This window comes from Tupaia chinensis, unplaced genomic scaffold (assembly GCF_000334495.1).
Source record: "Tupaia chinensis unplaced genomic scaffold, TupChi_1.0 Scaffold143570_1, whole genome shotgun sequence".
NCBI classification, from domain to species: Eukaryota; Metazoa; Chordata; class Mammalia; order Scandentia; family Tupaiidae; genus Tupaia; species Tupaia belangeri.
In genome coordinates, this window is record NW_006203415.1 from 455,270 (window position 1) to 476,113 (window position 20,844).

A 20,844-nucleotide genomic window follows, 5' to 3' on the forward strand; every position below is an offset into this window, starting at 1 on the left:
GCCCCAGTCCACTAAAACAAAAAAAAAAAAAAAAAAAAAAAAACTCTCCAAAAAAAAAAAGACTCAAACTTGTTAAATGGATGTGCAGGTATTATCCTCTTGCTCAATGAGGAAACTGAAGGTTCCTGAGATTGAGTTGTCTCGCTCAGGTCACATAGTTTAAGGGAGACAGAAATAGACTTTTTTCTTTCTCAGCATTCTATTTTTGGTGTCATCCTGTCTCTCAAGATAAAGGCATGAGGGGAATCCAAAGGAGATCATTCTGACCTAAAACTTGTTTTTTTTTGGGGGGGGGAGAGGTTTTTTTTTGCTATAGGGCGCATAAGCTCGCCAGACAGAGAGAGACATAGAGACAGAAAGCGAGAAATCACCCCCCAGGGGGGATGGTCACGCCGCAATCCCTTCTCTTCCATTCTCCTCTCGGGATCTTCGGCACGCATGCACATGCACCCAGTGTGAGATTTAAGCCACTGGGTCTGAGACGCGAACCGCAGTCGACTACGTGGGAGTCCAGCGACATAGCCATTACGCTAACTGCTGGTTCCCTGACCTAAAACTTCTTTATGGTATTTTGTTGGCACCCAGAGTCTGGTAGGGGTAACTTCAGACACTGGTGAAGGAGTGGTGACTCTAGGGCAGTGTCCAGGGCCAGTTGGAAAGATTTGTCACCATCACATTCCTAAACTTTGAGACTCAGAAATGTGTATCTAAAGAAGCATCCTCCAGTTGGATTCCTGATGCACACAGAATTTGAGAATCACTGCTACAGGATATGTGGCAGATCATGGAGGGCAGAAAACGATGGAATTGAAACACACTACAACAGATGTTATAGTAGTGATCCCAACGAGATTGTAAGCACCATGAGAACAGGTACTATCTGTCTTCTCCATCATTTTATTTCCAGCACTTCTAACAACACCTGTCACACAGAAGATGCTAAATAGATCGCTATTAAATATAATTACAGATCCCATAACTAGATGCTTTGTATTCATTTTCTTCCCTTAAATGCCTAGCACATAGCAAATGCCCAATGAACAATGGTTGATTAGAATCACTAAGAGAGCTAGACAAGGTGGTTGAGGAGGAGGGCGTGCTGGGAGGAGAACTTGGCCTGACATGCACTCTGCACCTCAGGAAAGCTCTTGCACATGGTATGACTGCTGTTGAAAGACTGCTGTCCAGAAGAAAAGATGTTTGCTTGTCACAGGTTGAAGATGTGCCAAAGAATGGAGAGCTGCTGTGTTTGCAGAGTGAAGTCCTCCGTTCACTGACAGTAAACCCTGTGTAAGGGACTCCCAGAGCTGTTCTGGGATGCATGAAACCCATTCAGGAGACATCACAATGCTTGTGAAAAGATGGAAGCAGTTGCCAGCAGAATAATAATAATAATAATAATAATAATAAAAATAACTGGAATTGTGTAGTAGATGCATGGGCAAACCCCAGTCTGAAGACTATATGGAAACCAAAGAAAGTGGAAACTCTATCTGGAAACAGGATAAAGAGCAACCAGGTCAGTAAAGTGCAGAAGGAATTTAGACATCGTGATTCTGGTGTTTACAGCACCACCTCAAGTGCCTCCCCAGCTCAGTTGCCTTGTTCCAGTCACCGGTCAAATGATGGCACAGATACAGAGAGGGCTTCTGGCTCCAACAGAACACTAGGTTTTTTCCCCTTTTTAGATCTAATGTACTGGCAAAGGCAGAAATATGCTGCGGGATTATCTATCAAGGCTGCTTTGGGGACGTCCTCATCTACATACTTCTATTCAAACCTTGCTGCAGCCACAAGAAAGCCACTCAGAGAAGCCCAAAGAGCAGGGCCCGGATCTTCTGCCCATTTCCATCAGGAGTGGTGACTGGGGTGGATGCAATGATTTAAATTCTGAAAAGACCACAAAGCAGCAACTGACCCTCCTATTTTTAAATTGGATACCTGCTCTTCTCCCAAAAACAGTATCTACACTAGTCTGAAATGAATTCTTTCCCCCTGTAGTCCCACAAACACTGAAGCCAGTGTCTAGCTTACTTTAAATAAATAAATAAAGAGGTGTAGAATATCTAAGATGCTGACTATGCCATAGGAAAGCTGAATGTTGCTGTAAAGCGCTCTTTAAGTCTTTTTCTTTTTTTCTTTAAATCCCCATCTAATAATGAATGATACAGGGGAAAGTCCAGGGAACAGAGACGGGACTTGTATGATAAACTGTACATAGTCTTAGTTCCTCTGTTGAGAAGCAGTGGTTGGGGCATTTTTAGGATGGCTGGCTACCCTTGTCTTCCCTCATGATAACAAATGTGTCATAACTCAGTAACAGGGACTTGCCCCTAGAGGTAGTTATGAATAATTTTGAAATATTATGGTCTTTCCAAGGTTCTGATGATTCAGACCTGTACTACTGATCGTTCAAGCAAGACAGAGTTTCTGGTATGAATGCCTTAAAGGAGAAAATACTTTCTACAACAGAGCAGTAACTTGACTGTGTATGTTGCATTCTGTCTTACCTCCCTTCATATTAATGTCTGATAAAAGATTTTAATTTCTGTAAAACATCTAAGCAGCATCAAAGCTCCTCTTGGGGAAAGGGCAAGATAGGAGAGGTCAAGTCCTGCAGAATTCACCCGAGTACTACCGCATGGTGGGGAGCACACTCTAGTAAAAATGTTAAACTGTCTGGAAAACAAATTACGCAAGTCTTCAGGATGGCACGAAACAAAGGTTAATGCTTCTGGAGACACAATTCTTACAGAGTTTGCTGTGTGTGTAAATAATTGACATTTTTTTGTGACTCGAGTTGTGTGGTGACTTCATTGAGAATCTGCACAATTCAGCTTTACTTCTGGATTATGTCACTTGACCTTTGTGAAAGTTTAATCTGTGCAGAATGGGTGTCTGACTCAACCTACTAGGGTTTCTGGTTATTTTTTTTTTCATTCTACATTTAAAGTAAAATGTACTAAAACAAAAGAGGTGTATGGATGCTACGTGGGTTGGCCTTGGTTTGGGTTCTTTTAGGAAGGTTTTCTGAACATTGAGATATTCTAAATACTGAGCTCTTCCACTCTCTTCTTTTTTAATTAAACCATTTTTTCCCTTTAATTTTATTTATTTATTTATTTTAATTTGACCAGAGATGGAGAAGGAGAAGGAGACAAAGTGAGGAAGCAAATCGTCAGGTCTGGGACTCAAACCGTGATCAGTCATGTGGAAGCCCAGCATCCCTAATCACCATGCCACCTGCCAGCCCCTGAGCTCTTCAGTTCTGAACAGCCTCTCACTTGAACCCAAACCAAAGTAATCTCACTACCCTTTTTCTGTAATTTTACAAAAATAATCACAAGTTCAGACTGCATATAAACAAGAAGGAACATTTGTTTGCCTTATAATACAGAACTCTGATTATTTTTAAAACTGGATTTTTAAAATTGGATAGTAGGGCCAGCAGGAGGCATAGTGGTTAAAATGCTGGACTCCCATGTGGTCAACTGTAATCTGGTCCTGAACTCTGTGCCTTCAAACTCACACTGCACATGTGTGCGTATGTGCCCAAAATCCGATACAACAATGAAGGTGAAGGGATTGTGCCATGGCCCTCCCCCTTGGGGGGTGATTTCTCACCTCCTGTCTCACCATCTCTCTCTGTGTCTCCAGTGAGTGCCCACGCCCTATAGCAAAAATCTCTTTTGAAAAAATTGGATAGTATAACAGTAAGGAGTGAGCCCTTTTTCATGGACACCCTATGGTTCTATAGGAGTGAGTCCTTTTTCATGGACACCTTATGGTTCCATAGTTCTTACTCTTAACATTTTATACTTCTTCCTTTTGGAGAGAAACTCCATGCAACAAGTCACAATCTGCACAGACTCCACAGTGAGCTAGGTCGGCTCTCCCATGGCCTTAGAGGTTTATCACAGGAGTCTAGCCATTCTCATCCTCCTGAGTTCTTTTGACTTTTTTTTTCTTTTAATACATTTTGGCTTAAGTATCAGTGGTAGGATATACTATAATATGGATCTACTTCCATATTTATTTTTTACCAGAATTCGATAACAGTCTTTTCCCACTTCCAACTCTTTGCCTGTAGGATGTACTGTATGTAGTCATGCACTTTGTATTAATGTATTAGAAATCTACAAGTCTGTTTTGTACTTTTTATATTGTTCAATACTTATAATCAAAAATGTTACTGAGATATTGAATAAATTTAGTTTTATTAGGAAATAAAAAGATGATGAGTGTTTAGCAGGTACCAACACATGTTTTAAATGTTTCTGGTGTATCATTTCATGCCATCCTAACAACCCCTGTGAGGGAACTCATAAGCTTACAATTCCTACTTTACAGGAAACTGAAGCTTTGACAGAAGCAATCCTTTTCCTGAGCTGACAAGGAGAAAGCCAGAATCCAAATCTGTATCTATCAGATCCATTCAAAAAGTGCCTGATCCCATGCATTAGACTGGCCTTCCCTGGATATGAACTTTAGCAAATGAGCACAGATACAATATTTGATAACAAACTCAACATTACAGAACATTTTTCTCATGTGTCAATACCACAAGCCCCTTACGCAGTAAACAATTCTAGCAGGGGACCAGCAATTAGTGTAATGGCTATGTTGCTGGACTCCCATGTAGTTGACAGCAGTTCAAGTCCCAGACCCAGTGGCTTACACTCATGCCAGGCATGTGTGCGTGTGTGCCCAAGATCCCGAGAGGGAAATGGAGGAGAGGGGATTGTGGCGTGGCCATACCCCCTTGGGGGTGATTTCTCACTTTCTGTCTCTTTCTGTCTTTCTGGTGAGCACATGTGCCCTATAGCAAAATTCTCTCTAAAAAAATAAAGAAAAAAAATTCTACCAACTGGAAAAATGGAGAGAACATTTATAGGTTTTTTGATACCAACACTACTGAAATAAAACCCTATTATGCCCCATCCTGTTCTTCTTGACCTTGCTCCTCCTAACCATACGTCCACTGTTCATAAAAGCAAAACAGCTCTATGGAACGACACTGGAAAGACAGATCTTTGTTTCTAGAGTCTCCTAATGTTTTCTTAAACTGAAGGGAGCTTTTTATCCAAGCAGCTAAGAAAAGCATGTTCAGCAATACTTCTGAACCATTGTTCTACTCACCAAGTACAAAAACTTTATGGGTATCTCAATCAATACCATACATCTCCGATGAATAAACAATAACCTTAGCATTCTCTTTTCCAGATGCCAAGCATGTGCAGACCCAGCCTGCCTGGCTTCTCTGTCCTCAGCTTCCTCTCTACCTGGATGCAGGTGCTTCCTGATCCCCAGCTGCAGGCCCACCCTTCCCAAGCCCCAGGAATGATCTCAGCCTCAGGGAAGGGAGCCTTAGGAGCCCTTGACAAGCAGCTCAACAGTTTAAACAGGTTCCTGTGGATCCCACGCTGACCTTGGACCTCTGGGTTCCTGCTGCTGGGACCTTAAATTATACCAGTGTTTCACTGTCTGTATTCTTCTCCCAGCTACCCCAGAAGCTCTACAGCAAATGTCTAATTTTGTTCAGCTCTGTGACAAGATATCCGATGCTCCCCACTCCTCACTGACAGATGTCCTACTCTTTCTGCTACTACATCTCTCACTCAGCACAATGCTGTTCAATAACAACACTCGATATCATCTTTGTGAAAATTCTACTCTTTTTTTTTTTTTGGAGAGGTTTTTTTGCTATAGAGCGCGTGCGCTCGCCAGACAGACAGAGAGAGACAGAGAGACAGAAAGCGAGAAATCACCCCCCAGGGGGGATGGCCACGCCGCAATCCCTTCTCCTCCATTCTCCTCTCGGGTTCTTGGGCACGCATACACACACGCCCGGCGTGAGTTTAAGCCACCAGGTCTGGGACTCGAACCACGGTCAACTACATGGGAGTCCAGCGACATAGCCATTATGCTAACTGCTGGTCTCTCTTTGTGAAAATTTTAAAAGAACACCCCTGTTAACTCCAAAACAGCCCTAGGAGGGCCTCGTAACTACTATCTCAGCTCTGGCTAGATTTTAGCCACAGTTTTCACCTTCAGCAGGTGCCCATGTACACAGCTCTGCTAACATCTGAGTCCACTCAGTCCCCAGAGTGGCCTTCCTCCTCCTCCATGCAGGTCTGCAGATCCTCAGCTCACACTGACACACACTCCAGACAGTCTAAAAGTGTCCAACAGCTTATACATCAACTTCCTTCCTCTTTGGATTTATTGTTTTGTTTGTGAATATTCTTGGCAATCACATGCTCATGTGAACAAACCGAGAACAGCAGACCCAACTCTAGCAAGGCATTTAACGTCTAGACTTTTCAGTCCAGCCCCATTGGTCGTCTACACCTACATCTCTTAAATCTGGCTGTGACATTAATGGAGTCACATAGAACCCCATATTGCCAGATGCAAAGGCCTCCGTCCTCTTCAATTCATTTACTGACCTTGAGTATGGTCCTTATTACTAAAGGGATATCCAACTGTGTGGGAGTAGCCTCATTTACAACCAAGGACCTCCACCCTCTGGTAATGATGAGCATGAAGGTAATAACATGGCTTATTAAACACATCCTAAATGCCCAGCACAGCACCATGCTGTCTTGTTGTTTTGCTTTCCACATACTAAAGAAGTCAGGAGTATGATCACCCTCATGCCAGAGATGTTTAAGACCCACAGCAGTGGCTAGAATTCAAACTCAGATCTGATTTCAAACCCCACACTTCTAACCAGTACATAATGTAAAACTATAATTACTGTCTTTTATAACTCACAGTGTGAACATAATATACTCAGCTAATAATACCTTTTAAAAATAAAACAAGATGATACACATGAAATGTTTTCATTTATTGAAATGCACTTATTTAGAAATATAAATGAAAAAATGTTCATCTCACAATGAAAGAGGTCAATCTTAAGAAATGAAAATTCTGAAAATTCTTAGTAGGCCGTAATTAAAGAATAGCACATACAGAATTAAACAATATGCAAAATTACACCTAGAAAAACTAAATTTAAATCTGAAATGATGAGCTACTGCTATTCGAAATGGATTATAGAATAAAAACCACCTTTGACATTACTGAGCAAATTAATAAAAGTTATAATTTGATTTATACCCCCCCTCCGAAAAAATTGATTTGTGTAGTTTTGACAAATTGGACCAGCTATATGAGTTCTGGTAGATTTCTAAACACATGACTATTTTCTTGCTGCATGTCATAAGAGGAACGTGTATAATGAACTTTTCCTCCCTTCCCCCATTTCTGCTAATATAATGATATGCAGTTGGCCACTCCCCTCCCCACATCCTTTTCTTTCAGTTTCTCAAGAAAGCCAGTGCTTTTGCCATATGTTGTCTGGCAAGATCTTCTCACTTAATTAAAGATCTTTTCACTTAATTAAAGCTAAGTTCTCACCTCAGTGCCAAAGCAGATGACCAAAATCCTGCCCCAAAAATGGCTGTGTTCATTGCAAAATATATAAAAAGGAAATTACTTCTCAGCTGAATTTTGGTTTTTAATAGCCAGCTAGGCTCACTAAAATAATTCGGCTAATAGCAACTATACTGGGTGCTAAAAATAAATGAACTACAGTTCCTGTTTTCAAGAGCTCTTCCTTTAAACTCAGATCAATTGCAAACACACAAGGAAGCTTTTAAAGGAACTTCTCAGGGTTCTACTGCTTATTCATATTTTTTCCCTGGGATCAATTTCTTATCTTAGCATAGAAATTTTATCTTGTTTCCTTATATTAACATCCTTCTGATAAGATATAAGCCTCAAAATAGTATATGAATTGTTAACAGGTAACGACTGTGGCTCATTTTTAAAAGTAAATTTGAGGGGACTGCAGGTGGCATGGTGGTTAAGGTACTGGATTCCCACATGGTTGACTGTGGTTCGAGTCAACAAACTTCCTTTCTCACTCTCTCTCTCTCTCTCTGGTAAGCACACATGCCTGGTAGCAAATTTAAAAAGTAATACTTTTAATAATAATTTTTTAAATTAAATAATTATTTTTAAAAATAGCTTTGAGATGAACTTTTATGTAACAATATTCACTACACTTTAAAATGTATCATTTGATGAGTTTTGCAAAATGTATACAATCACCTAACAACCTCCAAAGTAAACAAGCTAACCCTGTCCATCAACCTCAAAAGTGCCTCTGTTCCTCTTTGGAGTGTATTCCAATCCCCCACTTTCTGGTCCCCAGCAACCTGATCTTGTATCTCTACAGTTTTGCTTTCTCTAAAATTTCACGTAAATGGGGACCGGCAGTTGGCATAATGGCTATGTTGCTGGACTCCCATGTAGTCACCTGGTAGCTTAAACTCCCCTAGGGCACGTGTGCATGTGTGCCCAAGATCCCGAGAGGAGAATGGAGGAGAAGGGATTGCGATGTAGCCATCCCCCCACGGGGTGTTTTTTTTCTCTTTCTGTCTCTCTTTCTGGCAAGCGCACGCGCCCTATAACAAAATCCTTTCCAAAAAAAAATTTTTTTTTCATGTAAATGGAATCATACAGTATTTATTTTATTTCTGGCTATGTTTATTTAGCATAAGACTTTTTAGAAAATTGACCATGTTGTTGCTTGTACCAGAGTCATTCTTTTTTTTTAAATTACGTAGTATCCCGTTGTATAGCTATATCGTTATTTAACTATTTGTTTATCAATTCACCAGACTGTAAACACTTGATTTCTCAAGGGGCTGGAAGGTGATTCAGCAGAGAAAATGAAACTCTGCAAGGCTAAAACCCACATGGGGAGGTTTTAGGTTTTTGCTGAGAGGCCTCCCTAAGTACACCAGGAACATGTGTGTCTATGCTCTGGGGCCAGCTGAGGCTGGGATGGATCACAACATCAAGACCCTGTTAGGGTGCTGTCTCTGTCTCTCTCTTGCTCATGAAAGAATTTTTTTTTAAAGAGAGATTTTTGCTATAAGGCATGAGTGCTCGCCAGAGAGACAGAGAGAGACAAAGAGAAAGAAAGCAAGAAATCACCCCCCAGGGGGGATGGTCACGCCGCAATCCCTTCTCCTCCATTCTCCTCTCGGGATCTTGGGCACGCACGCACGCGCGCCTGGCATGAGTTTTAAGCCACCAGGTCTGGGACGTGAACCGCGGTCGACTACGTGGGAGTCCAGCGACATAGCCATTACGCCAACTGCTGGTTTCCCCATGAAAGAAATTTTAAAAGAAACTAAAAAATTTATTTCTTCATAATTTTTGGTTATTATAGATAAAGGTGCATTGAACATTCAAGTATAACTTTTTGGGTAAGTATATGTCTTCATGGGTCATAAAAGAAATATGTTAAACTTTATATAAGAACTTTATATTGCACTGGTGCCTACATTTGAATAACATATTTACTTCAATCTCTCAGGCAAAACAAAAAAGCCACTCTCTTTAATATTCAAATTACTGACTCTGCTAAATAATACAGACCACTGACCAAGGTACAAACCTCTTACCCATTAATACGGAGCACTCATAATGCATAAGAACCCTGCTTTGGGGGAATGAACACAGTCTGGTAAGAGAGCTATGTTATACTATTTCAAAATATTTGGACTGTCTGTTATGAGAAGTAAAGCAAAATAATTTAGAGCCCCTCCCCTGCAACTCAAAGTGTGACCGATGTACCAGCTGTGTTGACATGAACGGGGAAGCTGGCAGAACTGCAGAATCTCAGCTCTATCCTTTTGATCTGTTAACTCAGGATCTGCATTTTAGGAAGATCTCCAGGAGATGTGCTGATTAGGAAGCACTGCTAGGGATAGTCAGAGGAAAAGGAAATCCCACTGAGAGGATCAGGGCTTCACAGAAAACAGTTTTTGAGGATGTGAAGGTTCATTCTAAGCTCCACACTATGTATTTCTTTATGATTTATTTACATCCAATTATTATACATACCTATAGCATGCAATCTGGCTTTTCTTTTCTTTCTTTTTTAAAAGACGTATTTTATTTATTTATTTTAATTTGAACAGAGAGAGACAGGGAGAGAGGGAAAGTGAGAAAGCAAGCCACCAGATTCAGGACTCGAACCATGGGTAACCATCGGGGAGTACAACACTATAACCACCATGCCTTCTGCCAGCCCCCATACTATGTATTTTTAATCTTTTGGATTTAATCTATCCAAATTTCCAATCAACAGAATTTTATCTAAAGAAACTAGTCAGACTCTCTTTGAAAACAAGTGACTTCAAGGAAAATTTCCCTCACCATTCTAGAGAATGTTGTGGCTTCTTGGTAAATTCTGTGGATATTATTCTTCTTATGTCTTATCTTCAGTCTTATCCTTCTATCTGATACCAGTACCATTATGATATGACTGGTATTTTTTTTTTCTGTCTTAGAGGTCTTTGCCTCTAAGGGTGCGTGTGCTCACTGGAGAGAGAGAAAGAGACAGAGACAAAGAGAGGGAAAGTGAGAAATCACCCCCAAGGGGATGGCCACATCACAATCCCTTCTCCTCCATTCTCCTCTCAAGATCTTCAACGCACACAAAAACGCACCTGGCATCAGTATCAAGCCACTGAGTCTGAGACTTGAACCACAGTCAGGCATTGAGAGTCCAGAATGGAACCACCATACCACCTACTGGCCCCATGACTGGCATTTTTTAAAAAACTTTCTAGAGGGCAGATATCCCTCTCACCAGAGAGAGAGACAGAGAGACAGAAAGAGAAAGCATCCCCACGGGGCATGGTCCCATCACAATCTCTTCTCCATTCCCTCAACCTGTCAGGATTTTGAGCAGACGTGCACATGCACCTGGCATGTTTTTCAAGCTGCCAGGTCAGGTATTTGAATCTCACAGTTGGCCATGTGGGATGTGTCTCCCTTAACTACTAGGGCTGGCATTTCAGAGAGGAAATACGGAGGACTCCTCTTTTGACGCTACACCTCCAGGACACACATTGTATTCTGCATGTCCTACTGATTCACCTCAAAGTGCAAACTGAACCACCAGCTACACATTTACAACAACATTTCCAGTTATTGCTGTTTACAACTTGGATCCAAGAACTGCAGATCTTGAAGCTGGAAAAACTCAAGAGTTGAGGGCATTTGGACAGAATCAAGTCTTAGTACCATTGTAATTACTATAGGGAAGAGAGTCAGGATTTGGAAAATTTTAAAACTTGTCAAAAGCTGGGTCAGCAGATGGCATGGAGGTTAAGGCGCTGGATCCCACAAGGCCAACTGTGCAGTTTTGGAATTGGTGGCTTGAAAATTATGCCAGATGCATGTGTGTGTGTCTGTGTGTGTGTTTGTGCGTGTGTCCAAAATCTCTAGAGGAGAATAGAGGAGAGGGGTTGCAGTGTGGCCATCCACCCTGAGGAGTGATTTCTCACTCACTCTCCCATCTATTTCTGTCTCAGCTTCTCCTCTGAATAGTTGTATGACTCTGGAATCTTTTCTTTTAAGGTTCTTGCCATAGGCCCATGTGCTTACCAGAGAAAGAGAGACAGAGAAGGAAGGAGAGAGGGAGAGAGAGGATAAATGAGAAATCACCCCTTAGGGGAGATTGCCACTCTATAACCCCTTCTCCACTATCCTCCTCTCGGGGTTTTAGGCACACATGCACATGTGCCTGGCCGATTCTCAAGCTTCCAGGTCTGGGATTTGAACTGTGGTCTGCCACATGAAGTCCAGTGCCTTAACCAGCATGCCACCTGCTGGCCTTACCTAATCTTTTTATACCTCAGTTTTTTCAGCTGTAAAATAGGGAATAATGATACTACCTAATACAGCTATTACAAGTAGTTAATATAAAACACTTAGCAAAGTATCAGGCATCCAGTAAGAATTCTCCTAATCTTGTTTAAATGCTTCACTTAAAATTAGTAAAGTATTGGGACCAGCAGTTGGTGTAATGGCTTTGACTCTGGACTCCCATGTAGCTGACCACGATTTGAGTCCTGAACCCAGTGGCTTAAAGTCACACCAGGCATGTGTGCAGGACCAAGATCCCAAGAGGAGAATGGAATAGAAGAGACTGCAGCGTGGCCATTCCCCTGGGGGATGAATTCTCACTTTCTGTGTCTCTGTCTCTCTCTGTCTTTCTGGCAAGTGCACGGGCCCTATAGCAGAAACCTCTCCAAAAAAAAAAAAAAAAACAAAAAAAACTAGTCAAGTATTAGCTGGTCCTACACTAAGTACTCACTAAAAAAACTAGCTTCAAAACATTCCGGTAAATACTCCAAATAACCCATGATATTGTGCTAATAGCCTCATATTAAGTTTCCATTCCTGTGCTAGCTATTACTTCTGTTCATTCATTTTAACATTTCAAAGTATCTGAGACAGGAAGCCTTATTTATCTGCTTCTAAATATTAAAAGAAAGACATTTTAATAGGTAGTTTTTCACTGGCAAAACTGATCTTATAATTAATCCTTATTTCTGTCTATAGAGATTACACTGTTTTATACTTTTCCTATGAAAACTGCTCTGAGACTAAGTAAAAATAAAAACAAAAAACCAAAATCTGTAATCAGTATTTTAAATTTATATTTTAAAGCAATAAATAAAGCCAATAATTCTATGGAGTAATCTGAGTTGGCAAGTAGGTCTCATTTTACACACCCATTTGTATTCAAATGGGACATTAAGAAGGATTCTGCTATTACAACGGAATCCTTAGGCTTAAATGCAAATATCCTATGGTGACTCAGCACTGTCTGACAAGGTAAAGAGGAAGCCTGGAATGTTGGTCAGCCCTAGGATAGAGAATGGCAGCAGGTGAGTAAACACTGCCCCAGGCAGCAAAGTCAACACTTAGGAACACTTAGTGACAGAAGGGGACTAATGTTGCAGAAGTAGAATTCTTTTACTCTTCAGAGCCACCCTTTAAGACTGTTATTACTGTTGGGGCAGTCACGGTGGTTGAGGCACTGAATCCACACAGGGTCTACCACGGTTCAAATCCCAGACCTGGCCGCTCTCTTTTTCACTTTCCCTCTTTTTCTTTCCCAGTCTTTCTCTGGTGAGTGCACATGCCCTATAGCAAATTTTTAAAATAATAATAATAATAATATATAAAATTAAATAAAATAACCTTTTTTTGGGAGAAGTTTTTGTTACAGGGCACATGTGCTTGCCAGAAAGACAGAGAGAGACAGAGAGAGGAAGCAAGAAATCACCTCCCAGGAGGATGGCCACAGCGCAATTCCTTCTCCTCCATTCTCCTCTCAGCATCTTGGTCACGCATGCACATGTGCCCGGCATGAGTTTAAGCCACTGGGTCTGGGACTCGAACTGTGGTCGACTATATGGGAGTCCAGTGACATAGCCATTACGTCAACTGCTGGCCCCAATAAAATAATTCTTTTAAAAAAGAATTTTAATGTTCTTAGTACATGAAATACTGACTTTGAAATTGTGCATTTATATGAGTGCCACTATAAATAGATGAGAACAATAATTTTGAACAAACTTGCTAAGTACGTCGAGACTAAAATATGGACTGAATTCCAAGGTTGTGGTGAAGGTCAGAAATGACCAGAACACTAAAGCTTTAAGCTCAGTCAGAAAATGTCCTTCACAAAAAGATCTCCAAACAGAACTGTAATGTAACAAACTTGCTAGAAGAATAATCATTGTTGGGGCCAGCAGGTGGCGTGGTGGTGGGGGTAATGGACTCCCACATGACCGACCCAGGTCTGAATCCCAGACCTGGTAGCTTGCTGTCTCACTTTCTCTCTCTCTCTCTCTCCCTGTCTGGGGAGCACATGAGTCCTATAGCAAAGTTAAAAAATAATAATAATAAATAAATTTTTAAAAACGTATCATTCTGTGATGAACCTTAATGAGTCAGAAAGACTACATGGATTCCTAAATGAAGCACATAGCTAATCCCTGGAGGACATTTGAGCTCGAGAGCTTTGTCAGAATCAATTTATAAGCTGGTGTCTGAAATTAGTGCGAGGCATTACAGAGATATTAAGAAAAAATAAGCCTCAAGTTACATTAAGGTATTTTAATGAAGTTGTTATTAATTGTTGCATTTAAAGACAGAGAGGGAACCAGAAATAATTCCATTGAGGAAATGAGACCCAGGGAGGGTAAGCCTTTCCCCAAGGTTAAACAGCTTGTTAGCAGAAGTTCAACCATATCTACGATGTATGTCATGTTTAGGTTTAACTTCACAAAGTTCTTATTCCTCTCCTCTGTTTGGCTTAGAACAGCTCAAAAAAAAAAAGGCTCTTTCAGATTGAGAACAAAAATAATATTTGAAAATTCTCTGTCTGGATTTCAGGCTATGCTGAAGAGTCATGGGTTCCATTTATATTAACAATCTTCTTATCAGCTTCTGGCCACCTGCAGAACTGGGAGGAGAGAAACAAGCAGCTGTATTCAGAGAAGGAAAGGGGAGTTTCACACCACCTGCCAGAAATAGAAATGGTGAATAAGAGCATTTCAAGTGTTCAAACGCACAGCTGAGGACTGTGAGACAATGGAAGTGCTGCCTTTGCTTACCTGCACCTTGGAGAAGCTGTTTTCCAAAGGCCCTCTGCTTCTCCAAGTGAAGAATGTGGCAAGGAGGGACCAGAATGCTGAAGGCTCCAGAGGCTGTCTGCTAACCTGCTGGGGCCTGTCTAGTGGAAGTGATCCAAGACAGAGGGTCCTGCTGCTTCTTTTCTTGCAACTGCCAAAAGAAGACACAAAGATAGCATACTTAGAAGAATGTCTCAGCTACTCAAGGAAAATTTACAGCCATTAAAAAAAAAATGAACAATTAAAAACAATGAAAAATTCTATTTTAGTAAACTGTCTTCTCATCTCCTAAAAACTGCTTTACAGAATGATAAAATTATTCAATACAAAAACAAAGCAAAAAGTCCAAAAACAAAGTCAACAGCACATATTACATTACTCCCATTCACAACTGGTTTTCTAAAGGCTTCACCTCAGTCTCCTTGAAAAAATAACACATCCAGCTCAATTAATCCAAAACAACCTAGTAATGAAAGAACCATCTGTCTTACTTTGCAGCTTCTCTCCCACATATACACAGCTTTATTGCTAAATGCAGAGGTGGGAGAAGGAGCTATTGCTTGGAAAACCCTCAGAGGAGGAAGAGAAGAGAGGAAGAGGAGAATGAGGAGGACATTGAGAATTAAACATCTCAGAGAAAGGGAGGGAGGAGAAAGCTTGGAAGAATTAATGAAAAGGGCAGCCAGTTTAAGAACGTGCTATGGGCCATTTCCCCACCCCCCACCAAAAAATTGAAAAAAAAAAAAAATTCAGACTACTCCTGCTATAGCTTTTCTTACGTAAGACTAATCCTGACACAAAACAAACCAACAGAAACTCCATGCTCTCTTGTATCAACAGAAAATATTTACTGAAACAAAATGTTAAGGAAACATTTTTTAAAAGCTCAACAGACAAATGGCAAATATTGTTTTAGAAGCCAGTTAGGGAAGCTAATGTCCTCCGATAGGAAATTAAGTATGCTAATTAGGAAAACCATAGAGTAACATGAAAGAACAGAGTCTACCAAGTAAAGAAAAGAATCCATACAGCTGAATACACTAAGTATTTCTCTTTGTTAAATATTTATGTGTACGGGACCAGCAGTTAGTGTAATGGCTATGTTGCTGGACTCCCAAGTAGTCAACCGCGGTTCGCATCCTGAACCCGGTGGCTTAAAACTCATGCTGGGCATGTGTGCATGCGTGCCCAAGATCCGGAGAGGAGAATGGAGGAGAAGGGGTTGCGACATGGCGACGTGGCCACCACCACCCCCGGGGGGTGATTTCTCGCTTTCTGTCTCTCTGTCTCTGTCTGGCGAGCACACGCACCCTATAGCAAAAACCTCTAAAAATATATATATATATTTATGTGTACAACACATCCCTGGAAAGCATAGAGAAAAAGAAAATCAATTGAGGTGTGATTTGAGATTTTCCTCTTAAAATACCATACGTTTTTAAATGTGTAAAGAAATAGAAAATGCTATTTTCTGTATTTCTATGTACATGTCACTTCTGAAATGCTAAGTAGTTGACCCATTTCAAAACTAGAAGAAAAACAAATTGATGCTCTCAGTGGTTAGTACTTAATATGAGAAGTCATCTTATGGGCCTAAAGATATTATGACTCATGATCCATTCGTGCCTCTAATAATAATATATAAAATTAAATAAATGATTCTTTAAAAAAAAAAAAGGATGGTACTTCTGCTACCCCTATTCTAAAGATAAAGGCACTAACACACAGCGAAGGTATAACTTGCCCAAAGACCCACTTAGCCACAGAGCTGGGACTAGAACTGAGGTACACACCAGAACCCATGCTCATCATCATTATGTAGTAAGAACTCTCAGAATACTCCCATCTTCTTGATGCCAGAAAATGGAAAGATTGACAGGGATGGCAGCTCCACAAATCACCAAGATGCTTACAGCCCAGATTCTATTAAATTAAGATGTTGCTGGAAGAAAAAAAAAAAAAAAAAACCTGAGATCTAGCCCCTCCTCCAGCCTAAGATCAGGACTGTACTGGGGAAATAACCTCAATGTGAACAAGCAAGAGCTCAGAGATCCGCAAGGACTGAATTCCAAGGTTGTGGTGAAGGTCAGAAATGACCAGAACACTAAAGCTTTAAGCTCAGTCAGAAAATGTCCTTCACAAAAAGATCTCCAAACAGAACTGTAATGTAACAAACTTGCTAGAAGAATAATCATTGTTGGGGCCAGCAGGTGGCGTGGTGGTGGGGGTAATGGACTCCCACATGACCGACCCAGGTCTGAATCCCAGACCTGGTAGCTTGCTGTCTCACTTTCTCTCTCTCTCTCTCTCCCTGTCTGGGGAGCACATGAGTCCTATAGCAAAGTTAAAAAATAATAATAATAAATAAATTTTTAAAAACGTATCATTCTGTGATGAACCTTAATGAGTCAGAAAGACTACATGGATTCCTAAATGAAGCACATAGCTAATCCCTGGAGGACATTTGAGCTCGAGAGCTTTGTCAGAATCAATTTATAAGCTGGTGTCTGAAATTAGTGCGAGGCATTACAGAGATATTAAGAAAAAATAAGCCTCAAGTTACATTAAGGTATTTTAATGAAGTTGTTATTAATTGTTGCATTTAAAGACAGAGAGGGAACCAGAAATAATTCCATTGAGGAAATGAGACCCAGGGAGGGTAAGCCTTTCCCCAAGGTTAAACAGCTTGTTAGCAGAAGTTCAACCATATCTACGATGTATGTCATGTTTAGGTTTAACTTCACAAAGTTCTTATTCCTCTCCTCTGTTTGGCTTAGAACAGCTCAAAAAAAAAAAGGCTCTTTCAGATTGAGAACAAAAATAATATTTGAAAATTCTCTGTCTGGATTTCAGGCTATGCTGAAGAGTCATGGGTTCCATTTATATTAACAATCTTCTTATCAGCTTCTGGCCACCTGCAGAACTGGGAGGAGAGAAACAAGCAGCTGTATTCAGAGAAGGAAAGGGGAGTTTCACACCACCTGCCAGAAATAGAAATGGTGAATAAGAGCATTTCAAGTGTTCAAACGCACAGCTGAGGACTGTGAGACAATGGAAGTGCTGCCTTTGCTTACCTGCACCTTGGAGAAGCTGTTTTCCAAAGGCCCTCTGCTTCTCCAAGTGAAGAATGTGGCAAGGAGGGACCAGAATGCTGAAGGCTCCAGAGGCTGTCTGCTAACCTGCTGGGGCCTGTCTAGTGGAAGTGATCCAAGACAGAGGGTCCTGCTGCTTCTTTTCTTGCAACTGCCAAAAGAAGACACAAAGATAGCATACTTAGAAGAATGTCTCAGCTACTCAAGGAAAATTTACAGCCATTAAAAAAAAAAAATGAACAATTAAAAACAATGAAAAATTCTATTTTAGTAAACTCCCTTCTCATCTCCTAAAAACTGCTTTACAGAATGATAAAATTATTCAATACAAAAACAAAGCAAAAAGTCCAAAAACAAAGTCAACAGCACATATTACATTACTCCCATTCACAACTGGTTTTCTAAAGGCTTCACCTCAGTCTCCTTGAAAAAATAACACATCCAGCTCAATTAATCCAAAACAACCTAGTAATGAAAGAACCATCTGTCTTACTTTGCAGCTTCTCTCCCACATATACACAGCTTTATTGCTAAATGCAGAGGTGGGAGAAGGAGCTATTGCTTGGAAAACCCTCAGAGGAGGAAGAGAAGAGAGGAAGAGGAGAATGAGGAGGACATTGAGAATTAAACATCTCAGAGAAAGGGAGGGAGGAGAAAGCTTGGAAGAATTAATGAAAAGGGCAGCCAGTTTAAGAACGTGCTATGGGCCATTTCCCCACCCCCCACCAAAAAATTGAAAAAAAAAAAAAATTCAGACTACTCCTGCTATAGCTTTTCTTACGTAAGACTAATCCTGACACAAAACAAACCAACAGAAACTCCATGCTCTCTTGTATCAACAGAAAATATTTACTGAAACAAAATGTTAAGGAAACATTTTTTAAAAGCTCAACAGACAAATGGCAAATATTGTTTTAGAAGCCAGTTAGGGAAGCTAATGTCCTCCGATAGGAAATTAAGTATGCTAATTAGGAAAACCATAGAGTAACATGAAAGAACAGAGTCTACCAAGTAAAGAAAAGAATCCATACAGCTGAATACACTAAGTATTTCTCTTTGTTAAATATTTATGTGTACGGGACCAGCAGTTAGTGTAATGGCTATGTTGCTGGACTCCCAAGTAGTCAACCGCGGTTCGCATCCTGAACCCGGTGGCTTAAAACTCATGCTGGGCATGTGTGCATGCGTGCCCAAGATCCGGAGAGGAGAATGGAGGAGAAGGGGTTGCGACATGGAGACGTGGCCACCACCTCCCCCGGGGGGTGATTTCTCGCTTTCTGTCTCTCTGTCTCTGTCTGGCGAGCACACGCACCCTATAGCAAAAACCTCTAAAAATATATATATATATTTATGTGTACAACACATCCCTGGAAAGCATAGAGAAAAAGAAAATCAATTGAGGTGTGATTTGAGATTTTCCTCTTAAAATACCATACGTTTTTAAATGTGTAAAGAAATAGAAAATGCTATTTTCTGTATTTCTATGTACATGTCACTTCTGAAATGCTAAGTAGTTGACCCATTTCAAAACTAGAAGAAAAACAAATTGATGCTCTCAGTGGTTAGTACTTAATATGAGAAGTCATCTTATGGGCCTAAAGATATTATGACTCATGATCCATTCGTGCCTCCGAATTCTCTTCCTAAATGCAGACAAAGTGCAATTCCTGGGTTTCTAATATCTTCTACCCTCTACTGCTAATTACTAACTGGTGTAAAGGATCACTCACAATTTTAAAGTTGGAAGGACCCTTTAAAATTACTTAGTCTGAAGAGGTTGGTAAAGACACCTCAAACCAGGTCACACCAAGAAGAGCTGGGGGAATGGGGATTTAGTTACAACTCCAGAAGCTTAAATCAAGGAAAGAAAAGGTCTCATGTTGGAAGGGCCTTCGTGAAGAATTGGCTTGGTTCTGAAAGCTTAAGCCAAGGCCAATGAATACAAAATTCAAGTGGTTAGATTTGATCTTGGTTACTAGGACCTTGCTAATATTTAGGCTGCCTAAAGATAATAAAGGTTGCATTGTTCCATAGTGAGTCACTGGTTACTAAAGACACTCTGTTCCAAGGACGACTTGGCAGGAGTCTGTAAAGGAGTGTTTAACAAACTCCCATTCCCACAGACATCACCTGAGCACTGTGTTAAGCTGCTGATTCTGACTCAGCTGGGTCTGAGGCAGGGCCTGATCACTGCTTCCAGCAAGCTCCCAGGTGGTGCCAGTACTGCTCTCCCTGGCCTGGAGCTTTGAGTGGCAGAGACGCTGGGTGAGCAGGAGCATTAGGATAGTTTTTAAACCACTGTTTCCCAAAGAGTGTTTGCTGCAGAGTCTTCCAAATACTTGATTTCAAAAGTCCTCTCCCACCCTGATTTGAGGACAGATTATTAAAAAACAGGTTAAATGGTTATCAGCAAGACCAGCAGATGGTGTAATGGTTATGTCACTGGTCTCCCACGTAGTTGACTGTGGTTCAAATCCCAGACCCAATGGCTTAAAACAAATGCCAGGTGCATGGTGTGCATGCCCAAGATCCTGGGAGAATGGAGGAGAAGGGGCTGTGGCATGGCAATCCCTCTGGGGGTGATATCTCGCTTTCTGTCTCTCCGGGAAGCACACATGCCCTATAGCAAAAATCTCTCAAAGAAAGGGTATTGGGACCAGCAGTTAGCGTAATGGCTTTGTCGCTGGACTCCCATGTAGTCGACTGTGGTTCGAGTCCCGGACCCAATGGCTTAAACTCACGCCGGGTGTGTGTGCATGTGTGCCCAAATCCCGAGAGGAGAATGGAGGAGAAGGGATTGCAGCGTGGCCATCCCCCCTAGGGGGTGGTTTCTTGCTTTCTGTCTCTGTCTGCTTTTCTGTGAGTGCACACTCCCTATAGCAGAAAACCTCTCCAAAAAAAAAAAAAAGAAAAGAAAAGAAAAGAAAAGAAAGGGTATCAGCAGGGTTTTGAGGGTCTGTACATTCAAATGTCAAAAAAAAAAGTGGTATTCAGGTATTCTGCAGTACCCCCAATGTTATACCCCAACTAATCATTAATTTTTCACAATTCTAAAAATGAGAATCTTCATTTCCTTAAAACAAATGGCGCCTTTATTTTGAGCTTGGAAAATCACTGAAACCAAATAAATAAGATTCTGGTAAATGAATGAACTTAATGATTTCCATACACTATACTTGATGGAAATGTAGCATGTAAGAAAATATGCTTTTAAAGTCATCTTTCCCAGT

General features: G+C 40.8%; 1 protein-coding gene and 1 pseudogene across 1 annotated transcript in view; one reads left to right on the top strand and one right to left on the bottom strand.

The window, feature by feature from the left end:
• Positions 1–20,844, bottom strand: part of ST3GAL6 (ST3 beta-galactoside alpha-2,3-sialyltransferase 6) — a gene marked incomplete in the record, with an annotated part of 79,830 nt that overhangs the window by 35,951 nt on the left and 23,035 nt on the right. Inside the window, 2 exon segments of the mRNA XM_014582275.2 lie at positions 16,316–16,464; positions 17,597–17,765. Coding sequence (XP_014437761.1) covers positions 16,316–16,337 — 22 coding nt within the window.
• On the top strand, positions 1,191–1,979 carry LOC102485425 (SIN3-HDAC complex-associated factor pseudogene; annotated as a pseudogene).